General features: G+C 32.6%; 3 protein-coding genes across 3 annotated transcripts; all 3 read right to left on the bottom strand.

Annotated features, from left to right (window-relative positions):
• Positions 1-180: 180 nt before the first annotated feature.
• On the bottom strand, positions 181-2,283 carry LOC146958090 (uncharacterized). Its single transcript, XM_085741232.1, has 3 exons — positions 1,852-2,283; positions 522-864; positions 181-362 (listed from the first exon to the last, which is right to left on the bottom strand). The coding sequence occupies exons 1-3, from the start codon at positions 1,998-2,000 to the stop codon at positions 297-299; spliced, it is 558 nt and encodes a 185-aa protein (XP_085597358.1). The 5' UTR covers positions 2,001-2,283; the 3' UTR covers positions 181-296.
• Positions 2,284-4,131: 1,848 nt separating this feature from the next.
• On the bottom strand, positions 4,132-6,482 carry LOC146958089 (uncharacterized). The gene is made up of 4 exons (XM_085741231.1): positions 6,391-6,482; positions 6,024-6,174; positions 4,548-4,890; positions 4,132-4,394 (listed from the first exon to the last, which is right to left on the bottom strand). Exons 2-4 carry the CDS (start codon positions 6,170-6,172, stop codon positions 4,329-4,331), a joined length of 558 nt encoding a protein of 185 aa, XP_085597357.1. The 5' UTR covers positions 6,173-6,174; positions 6,391-6,482; the 3' UTR covers positions 4,132-4,328.
• A 2,911-nt stretch (positions 6,483-9,393) lies between these two features.
• LOC146958088 (uncharacterized) lies at positions 9,394-11,281 on the bottom strand. Its single transcript, XM_085741230.1, has 3 exons — positions 11,106-11,281; positions 9,747-10,089; positions 9,394-9,580 (listed from the first exon to the last, which is right to left on the bottom strand). The coding sequence occupies exons 1-3, from the start codon at positions 11,243-11,245 to the stop codon at positions 9,515-9,517; spliced, it is 549 nt and encodes a 182-aa protein (XP_085597356.1). The 5' UTR covers positions 11,246-11,281; the 3' UTR covers positions 9,394-9,514.
• Between the last annotated feature and the right edge of the window lie 102 nt (positions 11,282-11,383).

Below are 11,383 nucleotides of genomic sequence, written 5' to 3'. Positions count from 1 at the left end.
TACCTCATTTTGCTCTCAGTCATACACACCTCTAAGTTATCTGGTTCCTTTTAAATTAAGAATCCCATTCAAGATTTCGTTTTGAACACAAAAATAGAGATACTAAGTGATATGTTTAGCTCCTTTTTTTCCCTTGAAATGGTAACATGTTGTATGAAAACAGTAAATGGAAACTTTGACTAGTGAATCAAACCAAACACATGCTTAAATTTCCAGTAATTATGTATCTGACATTTATTTAATTGTACACAATGTTCAGAATCAATTGAAATGTTGGAAACTACATAAAGCTCAAATTACTCATCAATTGTAAAAGTCACTCCATTGTCATTCTTAAAGTTGTGTGTAGTAATATCATTCTCCTGTACACATAATAAAAAAGCATATATAAACCAAACGATTAAAAAAAATGACAAAATAAGATAAATACAATTCCCATGTCTTACTCTAAAGAGCATGTCAAATGAATTCAGGTGCAAGTAAGATGTAAGATTCCATTGAAAGGGGCCTGAAAAACTTACATTTGTATTGGCCAACTCTAGATTGTAGAAGTCCATCGTGCTAGACTTAAATAGAGGACCAGCATGCCATGTACCGCGGTGAAGCTTGACGAATTTGGGACCTGAAATCTTGAAAACTTGGACGTCCTCAACGGTGGGAGGAACATAAAAATGACCGCCGCACGACTTAACGACCGTTTTTCCTGAGTCATCTTTGATTTCATTTGAATCAACAACTGATGGCTTAGCCACTCCAAGATACCAAACATTACCACCAATGGACCCAAGGCACTGAGTCACATTTGCATGATGTGTGATTCTAGAAAACTTTAGTGGGAAATGTTCAAGATGCATAACATATAGCCTACAAAACACAAACTAATTTTAATAATATGTTGGAGGACTTGGAGCTCAATGTTAAACTGAATTTAAAAATTAAAAAAAAAAAAAAAACTAATATCAGTTAAATTGAGCTGATGGAATATGTATAGAAAACTGATTTTGAAGTGTCTTTTGCAAAGTTTCTTTCTTCGATGGATTCCAATATTCCTCCTAGCCTCTCAATTTTGCTATAAAGTAGTTTAGTGGTGGGTGAATGCCAAGATAATAGGGTAGTATATAACTTAGTTTATCCATACCATCAAAAGGAAACAAAAAAAAAAAAAGGTAACTTTGAGCTCTTCATCTCAAGATACAACCCAAACAGTGTAAACTTGGTACTCCCTATGTCCCATACTAATAATCGTCACATTTACAACAAGAATTGTCCAAAGATAAATGTTATCTTTAAATTTTAATGCAACTTTTTCTAATTGTATGCTCTAGTTAATTTTATTATGTGCATCATTCTCAAAGTCATTATATTTCACACGAATAAGGAAATATATACATGATAATGGTTAAATTCATAGAAATGAACTGATATGTTAAAAAGGATCTAAGACATACTACAAAACGGTATTTAAATATATCCAATAATATATAGTTTTGACGGTTTTTCAGTTTTTTAATCAATCTATAGTTTTATTTTGAATCAGTTTAAATTTGAACACCTCTAATAAATTTTACTAGTTCAATTTACGTGCATATTCTTCATTTTTTTCTAAGATATGCACATAGCATTAAATTTTAGTATCTGACTATTAATTTGAGATTATATTTTCAATAAATCAATTTGAAATAATCTTTACCTATGATTAAGATCGAACGGTTTAGATTAACAAGTGCATATAAGCAAGAGAGTCCAAATGATCAATCCAACCCAAAAATTAAAGTGAAAAAAATCTAAAAATTAACATATAGAATTTGGTAAGAATTTTCTTATTTTTGTAAGTTGGTGAAATATGAAAACCTGGGAATTCCTTGGGTGAGATCAAGTTGAGCATCATGGGGACCAAAACCCAGGCTGTCTGGTGAAGGCTCGACGAACTGACCGTAGTCTTTGAAGTTCGCCGGAGTTGCTTCGATCGCCTTAATTGTCACCACCTTCACGCTCTCCATTATTATTGTTATGCTATCGCAGTGGCTGGTTTCTTTTTCTTGGCATCTTTATATCATTACCATTAAAATATTTTTGTGGCATCTCATTCTTAAACAAATAATAAACCAGGGAAGTGGAACGTACTCTATTATTTTTGGGGAAGAAGCCAAGAAATATTTTAATGAAGCTCCATTTTCCAGCTTCGTTCCAATCTGTATACATTAATAAATGAAAGTTGGTTCATTCCTCGTAGCAAAGTTTGTGACCTAACTTATTTGTTAGATGATGTAAAAGTACTCTTGTTACTATTTTATGAGCTTGAAATCTGCTTTAATTATGGTAAGTCCTAGAACCCAATTAGGGGCAGACCCAGACATAAATTATTAGGGAAGTTAAAAAAGTTTTGACTAAGAATTAAATTATGCTAAATGCACTAAAAAGTTATACTAAAAACAGTGGTAACAACTAAATTTAAATTTACAAAGAAAATAGTATATATTTTATTTATTGAAAAATGAACGAAAATAACATCGTTAACGGTTTAAGAACATATCTTTTTATAAAAGTTATAAGATAGTCATTTAACTACTAATCATCCATCTTATTACATCTTTGACTCTTCACATATTTCATAGTTGAGAAAAACATGTTCAACGTTTGTAGTTTCTACCATGGGCGGATCCACCCTATGGCTTGGCTTGGTGTGACTATAGACGCACAAGATTTTTTCCAATTTTTTTTATATCTGAAGGATGTCTATAAGAATAAAAGGTTAAGGTTACAGATGGACCTGGGTTACTAAAACAAACCAAAATAAAACTACAAAATTGTTATTTTGTGTGAAATAGTACATAGTATTTAATTTCATACGACATATTTTTTTGAAACTATTATTTTAGCCACACAAAAAAAAATAGTCTTGGATTTGACCTTGGTTGCCACCTGCAAAACCAAAGCTAACTTCATAAGCTTGTACACCATATCAAATGTAGTGTACTTGTTTGTTTTCACAAGCTTTGCAAAAAGGTCTAAAAGTCCTTTCAACATTGAAGGCATTGTTATTCAAATCCACTAACCAAAAAATCAAACACAACATAAATGAAGAACACATAACACACGTCTCAAATACAACACAACCAAATATAGGGTTCGATTCAATGATGAAAAACATTATATGACATCATAAATGGGGAGCTTCCTTCTTGGTCGAGCAAGATGTGAATTGCAGTTGTAAAAACTTGAACTACATCATAAATTGATCGGTGTAAGGTAAATATATATCTATAAAAAAAAATGAAAAATGAGAAAAAGAGGATAAATACATTTGAATAGCTATCAAAATAATTGTTTTTAAATAGATCAAATGGATCCCTATTTATAGATGATGAAAATCCTACAGAAGAGAGGATGAACCAAATTTCAAAATGAAATTCAAATTCAAATAAACAAAAAAGAGAAGAGATTTTGAATGAATGAACCTAAAATTAATATTTGTTTATCAATCTTATGTTTGAAAGTACTCAATTTTGTTGAGAAAATTGAAAGTACTCAACTTTGATACCATAAAATCATTTAACAATCTTCTTTACACAAGTGTTGACATTCATGTATGTTGTGAGTAGAGATTCTCTCCATCGAATCTTTTGAAGAAATGGACATCTCCACATTCCATCACTATGATTTTAATTTATAAACGTCCAATTAATTCATCAATTTTGTATTTTTTTTAGTATTCTTCATACACCCAAAAACTATAGTAAACATCTCGAAATAAGATTTTTTTATTAAGAAAATAGGAGGATTCTTATTTGTGTTGCGTTTAGATGCTGATAGAGAGCATACAAGGTAAGCATAGATTTTTAGTCAAGTAGCCTAGTACTAGAATTTACGTAAATAAGTGACCCGCACCAGCATATATAATGTGATGTCCATGGAGACGTAATCAAAATAAATTATCAATATAAATTGTTTCATTAATAGTCAATTACCTCATTATGCTCTCAGCCATGCACCTCATTTTAAGTTATCCGGTTCCTTTTAAATTTTAAATTGAGAATCCCATTCAAGATTTCGTTTTTTTTAAGTTATCCGGTTCCTTTTAAATTTTAAATTGAGAATCCCATTCAAGATTTCGTTTTGAACACAGAAAAATGGAGATAATAAATTATATGCTTAGCTCTTTTTTTTCTTTGAAATGGTAACTCTGTCACATAAAAAAACAGTAAATGGAAACTTTACTAGTGGCCAAACACATGCTTAAATTTACAGTAGTTATGCATCTGTCATTTATTTAATGGTACACAATGTGCAAAATTAGTTGAAATGCTGGAAACTAGATGAAGCTCAAATTACTCATCAATTGAAAAAGTCACTCCATTGTGCTTCTTAAAGTTGTGTGTGGTAAAATCAATCACCTGTACACAGAATAAAAAAAACCATATATAAACCACAACAACATCCACAAAAACATAAAGAAAGACAAAAATAAGATATATTATGAAGAGGACTGCAAATGAATTCAGGTGTATAACACTCACTTGAAAGGGAAGGCGAAAGCGAAAACTTACATTTGTATTGCTCAATTCTAGATTGTAAAAGTCCATTGTATCAGACTTAAATAGAGGACCCGCATGCCATGTCCCACGATTAAGCTTCAGAAATTTAGAGCCTGAAACCTTGAAGACCTGGACATCCTCAATGGCAGGAGGCACATAAAAATGACCGTTGCGCGATTTCACGACTGTCTTGCCCGTGTCATCCTTGATTTCATTTGAATCAACAATGGATGGCTTAGCCACTCCAAGATACCAAACATTACCACCAATGGATCCAAGGCATTGAGTCACACTTGCATGATGTGTGATATTAGAAAACTTAAGTGGGCAATTCTCAAGATTCATAATAGATAACCTACAAAACACATTATTTCAATAAGTTAGGACATTTGTTGGAGGACTTGGAGTTCAATGTCAAACTGAATTGAAGAAATATAATACAAGTTAAATTGAGTTGATGGAATATGTATAGAAAAGAGATTCTATGTATCTTTTGCCAAGTTTCTTTCATCAATGGATTCCAATATTTCTAGCCTCTCAAATTTGATATACAGTGGTTTGCTGGGTGAATGCCAAGATAATTAATAGGGTACTAAATAACTAAAAATTTATGCATAGCATCAATAGGAAACAAAAAAAAAATATGGTAACTTTGTGCACTTAATCTGAAGATAATACAACCCAAACTGTGTAGAGTTAGTACTTCCTCTGTCCCAGTTTCAACTTTCGACCTAATTGTTTTCAATTGTACCCTCCAATGAAGCTCATATACTTGACACGATATCGATATTGGGATACGAATTTTTTTTCAAATTCTCGATACGATATGGGTATGATACGTTATTGAAAAATTAAATTTGAAATTAAATATATAAACATAAGTAAAATTGACAATGATAATAAATTAACATTGGCATTACTCAAAATGAGCAAACATTTTTGGAGTATGGATGTCGGATGCGCATCAGACACCGATTCTTCATTTTTGGAGGTGCGGGGCTTCACAGGTACCCTCTAATATTATGTGTGCATCACTCACAACAAGTCATTATATTCTAATCTGTATCTATGATAACGGTGAATACAAATACACCGATGTTTAACAAAGATAATATACTAATCTTGTATCTCCATTTATAGTCTTTTCTCAATTTGTATTAACCAAGCAAGTGTGGCAGTTATCGTGAGATGAAGGGGATTACAACCAACATCAAATAAAACAATAAATTCATCTCTGTGAATTTAACCAATCAAAGTTGATCAAAACTACTACTGAAAGTGGCATCGAAAATTTGACCAGAAATTCAAGCTTTACGCAACAATAATTAATGGTGATTGAGATTCTTTAGATCCATATTTGACATCTACAAAATTGTTGTTATTTGGGAGGTTTTCAATTCATTTTCCAAATAATAGTTTCAAGTTTCTTATGAGATATGCACATGACAAACATTAAAAGTTTGATAAGTTGGTGAAAAAATAGAAAACCTGGGAATTCCTTGGGTGAGGTCAAGTTGAGCATCGTTTGGACCAAACTCCTCGCCGTCCGGTGAAGCCTCAATGACCTGACCGTACTCCTTGAAGGTTGACGGAGTTGCTTCTATTGATTTCACTGTCACTACCTTTACGCTCTCCATTTTTTTTTTTTGGTTACAAAAAGTTTAGGTGGGTTCGGCTCCTGTCACCACCAGGGTCAGGGCACGCCTCCGGGCCCAAAGGGTATAGAGGTACTTACAGATCACCCACCAACACTGCCCTCACATCGGCAGAGGGAATCGAACACACAACCTTCTGCAAGGAAGTGACCCGTTCCTTACCAACTGAGCCAACGTGCGTTGGTTTACGCTCTCCATTTATGATCAGATTATTATTATTATTATTATTGTGCTATCACATTCACAGTGTGGTTTCGTTTTCCTTTGGCTTCTTTATATTATTATCCCCATTAAAATATTTTTTGCATTTCACTCTTAAACAAATAAATAATAATAAACTATCCTATCTTATTTCTTTTGAGAAATGATATCTTATCTACTATGAACAACTTTTGAAAAACTTTATTTCTCATAGTTTCATTATATTCTTACCATTTTTCTTCATATTTTTCTCTATTGTTTTGGATAAATAAAAAGAGAGAAAAAGAATGTCGTTCAAAGTTGTATAAAAATCATTATTCATTTATTTTCAGAAAAGAAGACAAGAAATATTTTAATGAAGCCATTTAGAGCTTCCACAACGAAGCATCTACATTTTTAGAACTTAAATAGATTCACATAACTTATTTATAATTTTTTTAATAATAATACTATACTTATTAAACACTCTTTGCTCAAAAATAAAAAATAAAAAAACTTATTAAACCCTCAATGTCTCTAACCCAACACCTCTAAAAACATCCACAATGATAATAAACTTAAGAATGATTAAATTAATCTCATTTATACATATCATTTATTTATAGTTTTTCAATGAAAATACTTGTTAACGACTAGTAGACTTAAAAAATTCTTAAACAGGTCGTACTAAAATGTATTTTAAAGTATACATTTAGGAAATTTTAAAAAAAAAAAAATTAAAGAGAGCAAGAATCACATGAATATGAGATGGTAAGACCAACTTTATGTATTTTCTTTCTTATTTTAATTGTGTAACCCGTAATTTTTGAAGATAGAGTTTTTGTATAGGTGATAATAACTAATAAGTATTTTTCTCCAATGAATGTGCTTAATAAGATGGAGCCCATATTAGGTATCAGCAAGAGAGAAGATATACAGAAGTTCTAAATAGGTACCACCAATAACTCTTTTTTTTTTAATGGTAAATATTGACGGGTCCTACTTAAGATGCGATGCTTGTCTAGACCTTACTCCAATTAGGTACTCAAAATTTTTGTTCCCTAATAGATGTATCTCCTAGGTACCAAGTCTTAAATGGAGAGATCTTTCCATTGAGGATGATCTTAGTAACTCCGTTCCAATTGTGGGGTTAGAGCATGCTCAACCAAATTGGGAGAAGTTTGTCTCTAGATCAAAATTCATTCACATTCTAGGTTGATTAGCTCAACTAGTTTGAATTAAGGAAACGAAGTTGAAGGTCTAGATTCAAACCCGAATGAAGGAGAAAAAGCCAATATATAAATTAATTACTAACTTCATTCAAACAAAAAGAGGCAATAGCATGACATTAACATTGCTTGGTACTTTGATACGAGACATGGCATAATACAAATTTAAAAAGATAATACACTAATTTCGTTTATATTGGAGGTTTGCTTGTATTTTGCTAGTAATTATGAGTTCAGCTGATAGGTAAGTATAGTTTGATCAAAAATCGTTCTATCGGAAATTGAACGTAGATTCTACCAAACGATTTGTTCTTATATGCAGTTGGTTAAACACTTGAATCAAATCGTCTAGTTTACTCAAAGAATGTAGCTCATTTGTTGATTGTATATCTTCCCTCTTGTTTTACTCATCCTTTTAGTTTTCCTTTTTTTTTTTATCTTCTTTGAATCTTAAAACCTAGTACTCTTGGTGCATTCTCAACCAAAAGAGAGTGCATTCTCAACAAAAAGAGATAAGTCATGGTTGGATCCTCTATGAATGTTTTGGACATTGATAAAAATCCATCTTAATAAAATGCTTTTAAAATTGTTTGTGTTTTGTTTTTTAGAATGCGTTTTAATAAATGCTTTTGAAATTGTTTGTGTTTTTTTTTAAGTGAACCATCAAATTCATCTTCGACTCTTCAGAACGTTCTAAAATATGTCTGATGTTATGAATATTTGAAATTGATTCTTGACTTTGTCGAATGTTACTCACTTTCATCTCTGACAACACTAGTTAATTAACGTCATTCATCCTTCCGCCAGTATCAATTTGTCCCAAGACCAGTATGATATATATAAACTATACCCAAGTGCAACATATTCTATACAAAAACGACCCAACATATTCAAAACAAAACTAGTAAAAATCAAAAGTCAAATTAACAGTAAAAATATCATATACAGAATAAAACACACATGACAGTTTGTATACTAGTAAAAATGACAACCTAGTGCCAAGTCCAGATAAAATACATGAGTGTTTGTGGCTCCTGTAAAATGTAAAACCATTCTGTTCGGACCCGAATGTTTAACTTCTCCCATCTAATCTAAAATCCAAGAAAAATGCTAATATGCACGACTAAAAAATCGTGCAAATCACACGAATCCATATAAGAGTGAGCTTGCCATTCAATTACTGTGCTTTTTAATTCTCATTTGCCCAACAATATTTATGACTATCTTTCCACCTCTCTAATGTCTTCCATTGACGATACTTACCAACCTCTATAGTGACTTTTGCTTGGTTTTTATACTTCATCTTCTTATTAACAGCTTTAACATCTTGTTTTATGATAAATACCAGCGGTCCAATTGTTTCTTTTGAGGGTTCAGTAGTTGTTGTGATCAAAAGAGTCTCAGGTTTTGACCTTTAAGATGCTTTGTTTTTGTTTACCTAGCAAATTGTAGGTTGTTTGACGCTTCGTGCTTGTTCGTGCATCAGGAGTGTTGTGCTATATAGCACCACTCAAATTCTAAACAATCACAACAACGTATGAAAAGCATATATCAATGACCACCAATAACAACTCTATTCAAGTTAGAATAGGGGTTGATTGTTTTGTTAGTATGAAACTACATTGAATATATACCCACCCTGTTCTGTCATAATGAAAGTTGTTCATGCAGCAGGCTAGGAAGGTAAAGTTCAATGTAGTATCTCGTGTAGTCCTCTTGTTTGGTACATAATGCAGCAAATTGCATTTGACCGAAACACTCTTGATGATTTGGATTCAATTATCTTTCATAAGATTGTAAGCATGATTTACTGATATTTGATCAATTATGCTTAAATCATGTATATAACATATGTCATTTAACGGACATAATGTGCAGAATCACTTGAAAGGCTTGGAACTACATAAAGCTCAAATTACTCAACAATCGAAAAAACCACTCCATTGTCCTTCTTAAAGTTGTGTGTGGTATGATCCACCACCTGAACACAATAAAAAACCATACATAAATCACAACAACATCCACTAAACCCTAAAAAAGACCAAAAAAATAAGATAAGCACAATTCCCATGTATTATTGTAAAGAGCATTGCAAATGAATTCAGGTGCATGTAACACTTTAGTGAAAGGGAGGGTGAAAATCTTACATTTGTATTGCTCAGTTCTAGATTGTAAAAGTCCATTGTATCAGACTTAAATAGAGGACCAGCATGCCATGTCCCACGGTTAAGCTTGAGAAATTTGGAACCTGAAACCTTGAAAACTTGGACATCCTCAATGGTAGGAGGTAGATAAAAATGACCACTGTGCGACTTCACGACCGTCTTGCCTGAATCATCTTTGATTTCATTTGAATCAACAATGGATGGCTTAGCCACTCCAAGATACCAAACATTACCACCAATGGACCCAAGGCACTGAGTCACACTTGCATGATGTGTGATATTAGAAAACTCAAGTGGACGATTTTCAAGATGCATAATGTAGAACCTAACAAACACAAATTAATTCCAATAAGTTAGGGTATAGGTTGGTGACTAGCAGGCTTGCAGCATAATGTCAATCTAAATTGAGGAAGCTAATAACTATCCCAGCTAAATTAAGCTGATGTAATATGTATAGTGAAACAGATTTTGAGCACTTTATGTCAAGATAAATACAGTTATACAGCCAAAACAGCGAGAAATTATGACAACCAAGATCAGATAAAACAATAAATCCATCTCTGTGAATTTAAACAACCAAAGTTGATTGCAATTAATATTGATAGTGGCATTGTAAATTTGACCACAGATTCAAGCTTTACACTTTACAATAATTTACGATGATTTTGTATTATGCCTTTGGATCAATATTTTGCATCAGTAATATTGTGATTAGTGACTACATAGATAATATAAGCTGTATTTTCACAAATCTTCATTCAAGCCTTTACGAAATATCTTAAGTTATGTTGGTTAATTACATTAAACACTGTCATTGGTCAAAGATTTTTTTTAAAAACTCAGCATCCAATCCAAGAATCGATTAATCCGAGAGAACCAATTCCACCGGCCACTTGCGGGGCCCCATTGCTCTGTGTGGACTTAGCCCACCAAAATTGCCACCAAGGGGAATCGAATCGAACTTGAGACCTTGAGAGGAGCACACTCCAAGATCTGAAGCCAACCCGAGATGGGTTTGGTCAAAGAATAGTTTGAATCGTGTTTTGCTACATGTTCTTGTTATGCATATGGCATTGGACTATTTAAAGTTATTTTGATTAAAAAAGGGATCAACTACTGAACCAAATAGCAGATAAAAAACTGAGTGCTTCCAGGAGCACCTTGACAAAGAATCACTTAAATTAAATGACAGCTTTATGGCGATAGGGACTATTCTAAAAATATTTGAAAAGAAATTTTGTTGGTATTAATTAAATTCAAAATGAATGGAGATCAGTGAGACTATTTGGACCAAAATTTTCATTTGAATTGAGGAATTAACAAGAAGTGAAGAATGAAAACCTGGGAATTCCTTGGCTAAGGTCAAGCTGAGCATCGTTTGGACCAAACCCCTCACCGTCCGATGAAGCCTCAATGACCTGACCGTACTCTTTGAAGGTCGCCGGAGTTGCTTCAATTGCCTTCACCTTCACACTCTCCATTCCCTTCCCGATCAGATTACGTGGTGCAGCTTCAACAAAACAAAAATCTCTTTCTGCCACGTATATAAAGTGCTGTTGTTTTTGGTCAAGGTAGTAAATTTCTAACTAGAGTTGGACATTTTCGTAATTTTCAATTTA

This window comes from Medicago sativa, chromosome 1 (assembly GCF_051527215.1).
Source record: "Medicago sativa cultivar Bolivia chromosome 1, Bolivia_mono, whole genome shotgun sequence".
Classification (NCBI taxonomy): Eukaryota; Viridiplantae; Streptophyta; class Magnoliopsida; order Fabales; family Fabaceae; genus Medicago; species Medicago sativa.
The sequence above is the reverse complement of the archived record's forward strand: the minus strand, read 5'-3'. Positions and strand labels throughout refer to the sequence as shown.